At 45.5% G+C, this 13,431-nt stretch overlaps 1 protein-coding gene across 6 annotated transcripts in view; it reads right to left on the bottom strand.

The window, feature by feature from the left end:
* Rhobtb1 (Rho related BTB domain containing 1) overlaps positions 1–13,431 on the bottom strand; it is a 136,387-nt gene that overhangs the window by 23,347 nt on the left and 99,609 nt on the right. For all 6 annotated transcript variants that reach the window (XM_029482899.2, XM_021173633.3, XM_021173636.3 and 3 more), the window contains one exon: positions 1,726–1,911. In XM_029482899.2, coding sequence (XP_029338759.1) covers positions 1,726–1,911 — 186 coding nt within the window. The remainder of the gene's footprint in view (positions 1–1,725; positions 1,912–13,431) is intronic.

Below are 13,431 nucleotides of genomic sequence, written 5' to 3'. Positions count from 1 at the left end.
GGCTCTTTCTGTGGGCCTTAGTTGATCTTTGTCCTTGGGGCTGGCTTGAAATTTGCTAATTGATTAACCGGAAGCTTACGGCTAATACCCTGCTTCATGGAATCTCTAAGTTGTTCTATAGAAAGGACTGTTCTGTCAGCTGTGTGGACAGCTCTACTAACCTCTTTTCCGTCACCCCCACACCTGGGTGACTCTGGACATTCCATTCTTAGTCCATACATGTTAGAACAGAGGGGTTGGGCTGACTGAATGTGATCTGTTCTTGTGAATTTTATCCAGGATGCACCAGAAAGCACCAGAAGTGATCTAAGACTGCCCCATATGCCATTGCCTTGACAGCATACAAAGTGGGACCCAGAGTAGGTTTTTATGATATGCCAACTAGGTTAACACCGAAGCAAGGCGTTGCTATCAGGATTCGGTGGGAATTTTGCTCTTCAGCAGAGGATATGGGTACGAAGCAGACACAGTGGTTTTATACAAGAGTAACTTCTGAGAGCACAGATTTTAAAAGCTATACTGATTTATGTACATTATGAATATGGGTGTTTTGTCTGCATGTACACTCTAGGAGGGGGCATGAAATTTCATGGGACTACAGTTACAGGCGGTTGTGAGCCACCATGTGGGTGCTGGGAATTAAACTCAGGACCTCTGGAAGAACAGCCGGTGTTCTTAACCACTGAGCCCTATTTTTTTTTTTTCTTTTTCTTTTTAAAAGTCTGACACTTTGCTAATATATGGAACTAGATGCATAAAAAAAGCCATGTTCACTTTATTTATTTATTTATTTGCAAATATAATTGCACATGACTTTTTTAGGTGCTTTGCTCCTTTTTGAGGCAGGGATTCATTGGGCAGCCCTGGCTGACCTCGAACTTGCTTCATAGACCAGGTTGGCCTCAAACTCATGGAGATCCACGTGCCTCTGCTTCTCAAGTGCTGGGCTACAGGTGAGTCTCATCATGTTCAGAGCCACCTGATTTTTAAGCAAAACCGGACGCTGGCCGAGGTCTAGTGCTATGGGCCTGAAGTCCCCTTGGGAGGCTGAGGCAGGAGGATCACAAGTTCAATAAACCTGACCTATGCTACAGAGTAAGCTAAGGGCCAGCCTAAGAAATTTAGTCGGACCTCCCCTCCCCACCCCCAACCTCCCCATCCCCGGCTTGAAATAAAGAGTGAGGAGAGGACTGGAAAGGATGCTCAGTGGTAGAACGTCTACTTAGAATGTGGAAGGCCTTAGGTTCCCTCTCCAGTACTGCACAAAATGTTAGAAATCAGAAAAATACTAGCAATACCAAAAACAATCTAGACATGGTTGTGGGAATGAAAGGTCGTCTTTGTTAGTGTGCAATACTGGCCTAAACTGGCGCTGACCATGCTGAACGTTTGCTTACTTTACTCTAAGTAGGCACAATTGCAAGAATGCGACTATTTTGGGTGACTGACATTTTGTATAGGACTCTATTCAAATACAGTACTTTATCTAAAGCACTACCATACTCCCCATTTCCTACTATGAAACTTCTCCCAAGCACTGGCCAGCCATTTTATGAATCTGGATGGGGACATAGTAGCTTCAGGATGAATGGCTGACTGAGTTTGCTAAAGCTTACGGCTCATAGGTGTAGCCTCCCCGGTGACCAATGAAAAAGTGGAGGTGTCTGTCTGTAAAGCTCTGTTTCCTCACCCAGGAGCCAGCCACAGGTGGGGTCCTCAGCTTACCTTGCTAAGGGGCGTCTGGCCCGGTTAACGGCCTCCAGGTCGGCGTAGCGGAGGTCTAGCTGGCAACCAACCAGGACGACGGGCGTTCGAGGGCAAAAGTGCTTGATTTCTTGATACCACATGGTTTTCACATGATTTAGGGAGTTGGGGTTCGCGATGCTAAAGCAGAGGACCACAACATCGGACCTGAAAGGCAACCGCGGAAGAGGCTCACACGTGTCTGGCTAGCCCTCACAGTCCATCTCTCTTCTCCCGCTTATTTAAGGCTGTCATGTCACAGTTAAAATACTATTTGAAACCAGGGCTGGATATTAAACCCATCTATATGAGTCATACAGACAGCCTGCTAAGCCCCCCACCCCCACCCCCATTCCAGCCCCAACACGGCCACGAGGCTTTTTCACATCTTACTGTGGAATGTGGATGCTCCCAGGATCCTCTGTGAAGTGTCTCCCCCCACCCCCCAGCCCCCCAGAGATGGTCACCCAGAGTAGTTCAGTCCTTGAATTCCCAACATGCCGGAACTATTTCTGCTCTCGAGAAATAGTTGCAAGATGAGAGGAAACGATAGACTACCTTTCACCCACTTAATAAAACACAAAAGGCGAAGATGACCCGACCCAATGAGAGAAGCAAACAGCTGGTGAGGAGGTCCACGGTATTTGCCGCATGGCGCCAGCAAATACAAAGAAGGATGTCGGCCCTTCTTGCCCACGCACACAGATCCAAAGCACAACCCCTTTCTTATCTGCTTCCAAACAGAGACAAAACCTGACTTGGCAGGACTTTGGTCTTTTTTTTTTTTCAAAACTAGGTGTAAAGAAAACGAAGTAGATCGAGGGCCGATAAGGTCAGATAATACTGGAAGCAGCCCCCTCCCATGTTACAGGTGATCCACAAGGGTCCATGGGAAAGAGAATCAAGAAAGGAAAGGCTTCCGCTGAAAACCGAAGACAGGAGCTTCTATTTTGACACTCTAACCTATAGGTCTAGAAGTCAAAGAACTGTTGTGTAAGACAGGCTGTTCTGATATGGTGCTTGATGGTGGGTGGCAGGCAGGGGTGTAACCCCCCTTCTATGTTAAAAATGTGCTGACTGACGATTCTTTTTTAATTTTTTTTTTTTTTTTTTTTTTTTTTTTTTTTTTTTTTTAGAACAGCCAGGCAGGGGAATTGAGAACAGGAAAGGTTATTCTCAGGGAGTTGAGGCTTTCTTACTAATAGACTCATGGCTTTTATGAGATGTTAATTTATGGCCTTTGTAGTTTATGTAATCGGAAGAATCAAGTCTATGAATTAAAAACCCTTCTTAAATCATTAATGAGTTCTTCTTCCTACATATCAATGGGGGCAAACAAATATATGCAGGCAGTCGTAAAAGTTCTAAAAATAATCATTTGCAATGCAGGGCTCGGCGGGGTACTTTCATTAAAAGTGATTTTCAAGTCGAGTCTTTTTGTGTGTGTATTTGCCCACTCCGGGGGAGTGGGGGTGGGTGGGGGGACTGCACCAGACATAGCAAACGCAAGTGTCCTAAGAATAAGATGTTCTCGAATTACACAAGGAAAGCCAGGACTCAATGCAGATTAATGCTCTGCATGTTTAGGATAATCTCAAGCATCCTAATTGAGTAAATAAAGATGGTATCAATGGTTTCTGGATGCCAGTATGTGCAGAAATACATGGAAAGATATAAATGGAAAGGAGAGGCAGCTTGTCTTTGACATTCTGATTTAACTACTCAGTCTTACTCCCAATCAGCATAAATAACAGTATCCAGTAACATGGAGAATGTTTTGAATATTAGAAAAAAAAACTTAAAAAAAAAAAAACAGGCTTAGCTTTCTGTTATTCACCTTCCTGTTTATGTTGGGTATCGAATGAAGTCTGGCTTTTTCCTGGATCATAAAATAAAGCCACCACAGGATATTTGGCATACTGAGAATAACGTGTGGTTCAGCATCTCAGACAGAGAATAAAGCAAATGCATCCATTGTCAAAATTGAGGGATCCTTTGTGTGTGTGTGTGTGTGTGTGTGTGTGTGTGTATGTATCTGTTGTGTATTTATTATAATTGGAGCCATCAATTTCCACGTTAGGGCATGCAGCTGTGAGGAGTCATCCTAAGAACTTCATTTCTGTGGCAGACATGTAACTAAACGTCAACGCTACCACCTCATTTTCATGAGGTAGCAAAGTGAGGTTTTGAAATTCCAGCTGGCTTGGTTGCCAAGGTAACCTTGAGACCACTCATGCCATGAAACACATAGGAGTTACTATCCAGATGACCCAACAGTCAAGCCCAGGCAGGACCTGGAGTGGGGGTGGGGGGTGGGATGGTAGCGGACAGATGGAATCTTCTGATAGCAGCACAATTCTGCAACACAATGCAGGTCCAGAGGCACCAGTGTCTTACCATGTCACTCTGGCATCTAAATGTTTGAAATCTGTGGGGGAACTGGGGAGAAGATCCAGTGTTCTGAAGATATGTTGCCTCAAAATTGAAGGGTAATTTGAATAGGGAATAGCACTATCATTGATGTTAAATTAAAATAACCTGGTGAATCAAAATTTTTATGTGTATCTTAGGATAAAGTTTTCCTTTTCTCTTTTCTTCTTGCCTAACCTGTGTGAACTCTATTCCCATTATCCCGCACTGAAGCCAGTTAAAAGTGAGATTAAGGTTTAACTATTCACTCGCTTGTGTTTAACCCAAGTTGATCTAAATACAAACACGGGAGAAGCCCGGTGTGTGCTCTCAGCAGAATTTTCTTGGAAGGTCTTCTTGTCCAATGGACAAATTCCAATAGAGGCTGAGAATGTTCAGAGAGATAGGGCTGTGGACAGAGATGCCTCTCACGCCTCTTCCCCAAAAACCCCTCTCCTAACTGGCAATATGTCAGCATTCTTCTGTGGTCTAAGCACCCACTGAAGTCAAGTCACTATTTAGATAACACCATTTATTCCTTCTAGATTCCCAGTCCCCTCCCCCATTTTTTTTTTTTAACTAGTTCAGAAGGCAGGAGATGGGCAGCTAAAAATATTTCCAGTTTTGGGCAGGATTCCAAGGAGTTTAGAGATATGCATTCCTGCATGGGGGCTGCACAGTGTCTGACATAAACCCGTATTTTAAAATGCCTCCCCTACAGAAGATAAAGAGGAGAGAGAGAGAGACAGCTTCTAGAAGTTCTGTCTCCGTGGCTCTGTTACTGTTTTGTTCTGTTTTGTTTTGTTTCAGTTTGGAGAGTGGGTTTAAAAATAATTGCGGAGGGTGTGAGATTCGCAGACTTGGCGGGGTATGGGTTGTCTGGAAATGACCTCAGGGTCTATTTCAGTTGTAGAAAGAATGGTAGGACTTAAATGGAATTCTCCAGCTTACCTGGGGTTGGAAACCCCGGGAATTTGTAGACAAAGCCCTGGGTGTATTGAGCTTTAAACTCCCAAATTTTGAGTAGTGAGAAGATGCGCGGGGGGTGAGGGGGCGGAATTCAATACATATTGTATTGATTTTTATTTTGAAAATTATGATTGGGATAAGTGGACTTATTAAACAAAGTCAGAAACACACACACACATACTCAGAGGCTAGGAATACATCCTTCTGTTCATTGGCACACTGAATATGTGTGTGTGTGTGTGTGTGTGTGTGTGAGAGTGTGTGTGTCTATCGGTGTGTTTAAGGGGAAAAAAACCCCAATTTCTTGTTCCTAAAAAAGAAATATCAGCATATTTCTCTTGGGCACTAGCACATCAAATAATGTCTACAAGGTAATATTGTGATTGTTTTCAATCCAAATTGGTCTGAAGTCAATGTTAGAGCAATTGGGTGTGTCTAGCCTCAGAAAAGAGAGACGGGAATGGGAGAGGGACCAAGTTACTGAAGACTGTAGGGGCTGAGGTCAACCTTGGTTGTCTCTGTTTGTACGTTAAATAAACCCATATATAATGTTTCCCCAGTCTTCCTTTGGGGGAAACACTGGGCAAAGATAGGATTTCTGTGAAGGATTGCTAGAGATGCCTGGGGAAAGTGTGCATGCATGTAAAGCCTGGGCTAATCTTTGTTGAAGAATTAAAGAAATCCGAGAAAAGCTACCCTTTCCACATACCTTGTCTGGAGCCAGACTCAACAGCGGTCTCAAAAGCTGTGTTTATAAGTATAGGGAAGTGGTGGGAACAGACTGGAGAAGCCTCCAGAAGCTTAAAGGCAGTGGTTGTTAGGAATGCAATTTCTAAGTCCTTTCCTATCACAGAGGGTTCCCTGTCTCTGCTGGGCCCATCAGCCTTGCTACAGGTGTCATGCTGAGGGGACTCTGGGCCTGGGTTTCCTTATCCAGTTAAGTGAAAGAAAACTACCCCCCCCCCCGTCCCCCAACGTCTTTTATCTAAAAACATCATGTCAGACCTATTTGACAGGCAAGGCAAACAAAAGCATCTTCCTCCAGGCATCCAGGATGTAGGGAGTCAGTAGGGTGGCCACATGCCCTTCTCCAGTGTGCTCAGCTCAGGGTGGATCTTGTGCAAGACTAACATTCAAACTTTAGAAGAAGCCCCACGCCGTATTTTCCTAAGCTCTGTATTGGACCTCCATCTTCTCATTGTCTATATATTTTCTTGAGACTTTTTATTCTGTGTTCAGTATAAGCTATCATTGCCTCTACCTACTTAACTTTTCTAGGAGGGACCTCCTCCCCACCCCCGTGATCTTTACGTAGGTAGGGGGTCATAATCATAGCCAAACAGGCTTTCTTTGCCAGTATATAGGAATCTGACTCTAGCCAAGATTGAAGCAAGGAGATCCTGACTTCCATTCATGGGCCTTTGAGCTCCTGCTCCCCACCGATAACTGAGGTAGGTTCTTTCCAGCAACATTTCCGAACCATTCACATTGACCACACACCTCTCATGCATTATACTTTGACAGTGTTATGCAAACAGACACATTTTGGGACAGCGCGGGGAACATGGTGGAGGGTTTGGAGCATGTGGCCCTGGGTTTTAGTAGGGGTGCAGCCTGGGTATATGAGATGCGGAGGGAGTTGTCAGAGATGGTGCACACGACGGGGCTGGAGATGGATGGCTGAGGAAGCTTGAACTCATGGAGGATGGACAGGCCTGTTGGGGGCGCGGGGGGAGCGCCTGGTTGGGAGATCTGGGGAGAGCAGGGCTGAACCATGCAGGACCCCAGATGTGAGCGGAGAAATCAAGCCAATACTTTACCAAGAGCAGTGAGGCTTCTTTAAGTACAGATGTTATGTGGGGGAAACTGTCAAAACATCCTGAAATATATCCAGATTTGGGAGCAATTAGCATGCGTGGACTACTTCTTCTTCCGAGACTGTCAATGCAGTTTTACCAGGACGTGACTGTTGTTAAATCGGCTCCCTCCACCCAACAGAAATTTGGCTAAAACAAGGCATGCTCTTAAGAGTGGGCAAGTAGCATCCATAGCCCACCAGTGTTACCAGGGGCTGCAGACAACGGTAGAGTTTCAAAGATGGCCAGTTCCTCCACCCTCGTACACATGGTACATCAGTTAATGGCCATACCAACCAAAGTGGTCTCTATTATCACAGTTAATCTTGATCACTACTGAGGATTTAGAACAGCCTGCTGCACACACCTTTAGCTGTGCCAGTAAGAGCAGGTCTCTGAGTTTAGTTGGGGGGAGGGAGGAGACCCACCCTGAATATGGATGAGGACTGGGGCCCCAAACCAAATAAACCAGAGAAAACGAGCTGAACACCAGCACTCATCTCTGTCACCTGACTGTAGACATTCTTGTCGCCACAGTTTGAGCTGCCACAAAGTTGCCATGGCAGACTGTGTCTCCAGACTGTGAACCCAATCAGACCCTTCCTCTGTTAAGTTAGTTTCTGTCAGTAGTTTTGTCGATGCAGACAGAAAGAGGCAAATGCAGCTACCATCGATCAGACCCCTGTCCCCTCACCCCCACGACTTGTTCTACAGAGGTGGTCTTCACTTCATGCAGTCGTTACCAGAAGCAGAATGAGTGAATACCCATCAGCCGATTACAACAAATGGTCTCAACAGCTTCACTTAATGCCCGTCTGACAGACCAAAACAACCAAACCAAACCAAACCAAACCAAACCAAACCAAACCAAACCAAACCAAACCAAAAACCTCCTTGATTGATTGGCAGGGGGAGGGAAGCTGAAGCAATGGCGTCTCCCAACTCCCAACTTTTTTGCTCTCCAGTCCCCTTTTCTTTTCCTCAAAGCTAAAACCCAGAGAAGCATGCTTCCTGTGCTGGGTGGTAAAGTCAGCAGCAGATCCAGGAAGTCCTCTGTGTCTTGGCTGTGCTGGTGGGAAGTCTCTGGGATTAATGGCCAGAACTCTTAGGAGGTGAAACTGTCAACCAGCCACCTTTTCTGAGCATGATACAAAAGCGAGATTTTTGTCTAGGTTTCTCAGCAATCCTCTTGAGTCTGTGTGGTCCACGGGGCTTGCTTGGTGCCTCATCCTGTGTCCATGGGCAGTTATCTCACCATTCCTTCCATATATAGCAGTGAGTGACAGCCCACTGCATACCAGGCTCTCATGGAGACATTGGGGACAACTGTCCTGGCTGTCTATCTTTTATTTATTTATTTATTTATTTATTTATTTATTTATTTATATCATGCCTGCCCAGTGGAGGATAGGCACAGCTAGAAACAGAGAACTGGATGCTAGGTAAAGAGCCAATCAGAGCATGGAACAGAGGAAGGGGGCGGGGGCAGAGCTGCTCTAGGTGAGATCTTTGGGGTTGAAGGTCCAGAAATAACTGAAGGAAGGGAGGGGCCACACATGCTGCTGTGGGTACAGAAGAGTTCAAAGCCACAGTTAGGGCAAAGATGAGGCCCCAAGGCAAGATACTTCCCTGAGGAAAGAGGCACATTGCTAGTGTACAGTGGGGAGGAGGAAGACAGAGAGGAAGCAGAACCACAGAGAGGCTGAGGTGGGAGGACTCTTAGGGGTGGGTGGCTTTGACTTTTGCGGAGCGGGTGGAGTATACTTTCTAGTTGAACGAGCTAGTCTCATTGTTAGGATAGTTATCTGGTTAAACAGGTGATGGAGTGCCCAAGGGTCAGGGGTCAGGAAGGGAAAGTTCAAGGAAAAATCAGGGGACGGGAGAAGAGGCAGAACCCAAGGTTGGTGGTGACATCCTCACTTGGCCTTGGGAGGAGAACACAGTGCAGGCGATATGGGGGACTGCAGAAGGTTGTGCCGACATGGCTTGCATGGCCAGGTCCAGGATGGGACCAAGTGGCACAAACATATGTCTGGCTTTTACTCAGCAGGCTTACCATAGCACTGTTATAATGTGTGCTGCTAACTGTTGACAGTGCAAGGAGCTAGCCCATTTTCAGGATTCCCCACACCGTGTTTACTAGATTGATTTTTTTTTTATCTCATTAAAAGACCTGTGAGGTACCCAAGAACACATTACTACGGGTACACAGATGTCTGAGACTCTGAGTCTAAAAGAAACGAAACTAGGCTAATGAAGTCAGGCAGGGGATCGGCTGGAGTTTTTGTAAGGAATGAGAACAGAATGTGAGTCGTTACAATTCTTCAGACGATTGTTCCTGGAAGCCCGCCATGGCATGTCTTGGGGACATGAGCAGAGGTTAGCCAGTTAATAAGCTTTCTTAAAAATTACTTGAATTCGTCTGATAAATCTGTTGGCTGCTTTCCTAACTCTGGAGGAACAATGACTGCTTCCAGGAGTGAGATTTTCTCCAGAAGCCAAAGAAGTATAAAGAAAGGGAGCAGGTTGTTTTTTGGATTAATTCTAGATTACAACTTGCCCTCAATTACAAAGACTATCTTGCTTTTAAACACACACAAACACACATATACATACATTACAGACAGACCATCTTGCTTTTAAACACACATATTCAAACACACACACCACAGGCAGACATACAACACACACACACACACAGGCACACACACATATACCACAGGTAGACAGTCAGAGAGACAGACACACAAAAACCACATATACCACAGACAGGCACACACAAATATACACAGCCATATGCCACACACACACACACCTCACACACACACAAAACATACACAGACATAGGCACACACTCAGACACAGACACACATATGCAAGTAGATGAGTCTGAAGCCAGTGCAGTAGATTTAAGAGACAATTTCCCATTTTCTCTATTTTATTTCTCTTCCTACAGCCTAGAAATGTGTCCTTTATGCAGTTTCCTGCCCTGGGGCAGAGTGTAGCGCAGTTCCTGGCTCACTTTAGGAATGTGTGTCAGGGGTGACTGGTATTAAGAGTTGCCGGTCGGTTATCAAACTTACCAATGACTGACCACAGGCTTATTCAACAGTTTCCTGCCTTTGACCCAGCTAATTCGAAAGAAAAAGCACTGTGGCCTGGAAACTATTTCCTCATCAGAAAACCCCAAAACAGAACAACCCAAAATTGGTGGGTTTTTTTTGTTTTTGTTTTTTCTTTTTAATTCCTTTTACTACATATTGAAAATTCAATGTTGGGGCTGGAGAGATGGCTCAGCAGTTAAGAGCATAACTGCTCTTCCAGATGTCCTGAGTTCAATTCCCAGCAACCACATGGTGGCTCACAACCATCTGGAATAGGATCGGATGCCCTCTTCTGGTGTATCTAAAGACAGCTACAGTATACTCATATACATAAAATAAATCTTTTTTTAAAAAAGAAAAGACAATGTTGCAAATTTGACCCCATTGGTAAAGCTTGCAGATAGTAAAGGAAAAAAAAAAGTCCAAAGACTTCTGTTCTTTCTGTTAGTATCTTGACTGTGACACTCTTGGGGCTTCTCTTGGCTCTAGCTACTTTACTGACCAAGCTACCAGGTGACAGCCTTCCCGACCACATGACCATTATTATCTCTGCTCATTTGCACCTTGACAACTGTTGTAGAAATTATTCTAACAAAATCCAGGAAAGTGACACCCAGGAAAGAAGTAACCTTTAATTGGAAAAATCATCTATATCGATGGCAAAGTCATCCCTATCCATAAAATAACCCTCTAAGAATATTCCCGAGGACCATGATGCTAGCCAGTTAAAACAGCAAGGAGAAGGAGGCAAGTTCTGGTGACACGGTTTGTTTGGCTAGAGCAAGACAAAGCTCTAAAAGAGAGAAGGAGACCCGGGATGGAAAGACAAGCAATGATGTACCCTACACACAAGGCAGCAGGTTAGACCCCACAGTGCCCCCACGACCCCTCCGCTCCCAGATTTCTGCTACATGTCCCACATCTAAGTGGGCAGCTGAGGAGGACAGAAGAGAGGGAAACCTCTTTCATAGAACTGAGTGTCTTCTATGTCCTTGTCACAGGGACCCAGAGAAACAAACCTTACGACAGAGAGGGACACGGACACAGACTAAGCATGGCCCCTGTGACGAGGCAGCAAGCCTCTGGGTTGGGGGCTCTCACTCTGGGAGAAGTCACCAGCCTTGCTCTGTGTGACAGGAGGAAGATGGCCTATCCTTAGCTTTGAGAGTCTGTAAATCCCATTTTCTTTATCAACTCCCGAGGCTCCCCCACCCCTACCCCATCTTAAACTTTATGGAGATAAAGTTGAAATACGTTAAGCTTTCAATATCCATCTATCATATATTTAATTTGGTCGGTTCTGACACCTCTATTCCCCCTGACACCGTGATCGTAATTAAAGATAACTTCTCCATCACACCTGAGTTTCCTTGTGTAACAGTTTGGTAATCTGCTCCGCTTCTTGTGGTTTGGATGTGAACCGAGTCTCCTAGGCTCACTTGTTCGATCAGTGAGTCCCCAGCTGGTGAGGTTGTTTTGGAAGGAGAGGGTGCATCTAGGTGTGGAAGAAGTGGGTCACTGGGAGGTGGGGCTTGCGGTGGAGGAAGTGGGTCACTGGGGGTGGAGCTTGAGGTGCTGTAGCCGGGCCCAACTTCCTGTTTGCCCTCAGCTTCCTGACTGCAGGCACGACGTGAGTAGCCACTTGATGCTCCCGTGCTTTCCCACTCGGGTGGGCTGCATCCTTTCCTCGACTGTGTGAGCCAAAAGAAACGTCTCCCTTCCTCAAGCTGCTCTTGTTAGCTTATTTGTCTCAGCAGTGAAAGATTGAACCCATCCATCTTCTCTAGGCGACCAGCTCATAGTTTGTAGACTGCTATGGGGTCACATAATATCTGCACTTGGCTACTCACTGCCCACTGGCCGGAAGTTCTCGCTCTTGTCTTTCCCTTTTTGTGAGGCTTGGGAAGGAATGAGGTGACAGTTCCTGAAGAGCAGCCACCTACCTGTGGGCCAAGGGGGCACCTTCTTCATGACCACTCAAGGACTGGCCAGCACTGGCTGGCTCATCTCATCCCAGAACTAACTTTAGGAGAATCACCCTGCTGAGGTCTGGGTTCACAGACCTGGGCTCTTGTTCTAAGGCCACAGTAGAGCTCAGTTCCTTGGGTTGCAGGAGCTATAAGACACAGTGCTTTCAGGCACAAGCTGTAATAACTTAATAGACCCCCTTGGTACAACCATGTGGGAGGAATGTGCTGGGTGACATTCCATATAGCCTTTCCTTTGCTATCTGGTGTCTGTTTGTAAGCCTGCTGTCAGGGCTAGGGGACTGGAGCAGAGCACAGATCACCTGTATCTGGATACAAAATTCAGAGAATAACCAAAATATTCAGCAACCCAGATTATTAATACTTTTTAAAAAATTAAAATAAACCCATAGTCAATAAGGCATCCGCATTTTAAACAAAGGCTAGATCAGGAGCAGAGCCCCGGTGAGCTTGAGGCAGGAGAGAGAGAGAGAGAGAGAGAGAGAGAGAGAGAGAGAGAGAGAGAGAGAGAGAGAGAGAGAGAGAGAGAGAGAGAGAGAGAAAGCAAACTAAAGATAACTCTGTCCCTAAAACTATATTTTCAGTCCAAGGTACTCATTCATTTTGTTTTGTCCTGACCCCAGCCAACCTTCTCCTGACATATCTGTGGTAGAACAGGCTGTCTGCCACTCTGAAATTACCCAGAATGTTCCTGGACAGGATAGGCGAACTCAGAAGACTTGATGACAGATGTGCCCATTGTCTTTTCACGTTTCTCTTGTTATTGGCCATAAGCTTAGGCAAAGACATAAACCCTGGGCAAACAGAGTCTTGAATATTTTAGAGAGCCTCCATGAGGCACTGGAAACTGAGTGTAGCCAAGCTATATCTGATTTCATGGACTTTTAACACGAAACCCAAGCCATCTTATCTAAACAGACACCCAGAAACCGCAGCTCTGATTAATGTTATCATTTAAAACACACACTGTACTCCTCGTAGGGGCAAACAGAGCCTGAGAGAGATCTGTATAGAAATGCATCATGCTATAAATGAACCCAATTAGACTGTAAATAATGCACAGAACTGCCAGTGAGGAGGGCAATTATGGTGGTTCTAAATTGCTCAGTTAACTGTTTTGGAGGGAAAAAAAGCCCCCTCCCCAATTATCTAGAATTACCACTTCTTCAGAGCCAGGAAGATGGCTTGGTGGGTAAAATGCTTGCCTTAAAATATGGAGGATGGCGTACTGATACCCTGAACTCTTGCAAATGCCACATGGGTGTGGGTGCTTGATGGTAATCCCAGCACTCAGAAAACAGGCGCCCAGGGATTCCCTAGAGTAAATTGACTAGGGAGATTAGCTGTGTTGGTGAGCTCTGG

This window comes from Mus caroli, unplaced genomic scaffold, assembly GCF_978045245.1.
Source record: "Mus caroli unplaced genomic scaffold, Mus_caroli_1 scaffold_9, whole genome shotgun sequence".
Lineage (NCBI taxonomy): Eukaryota > Metazoa > Chordata > Mammalia > Rodentia > Muridae > Mus > Mus caroli.
The sequence above is the reverse complement of the archived record's forward strand: the minus strand, read 5'-3'. Positions and strand labels throughout refer to the sequence as shown.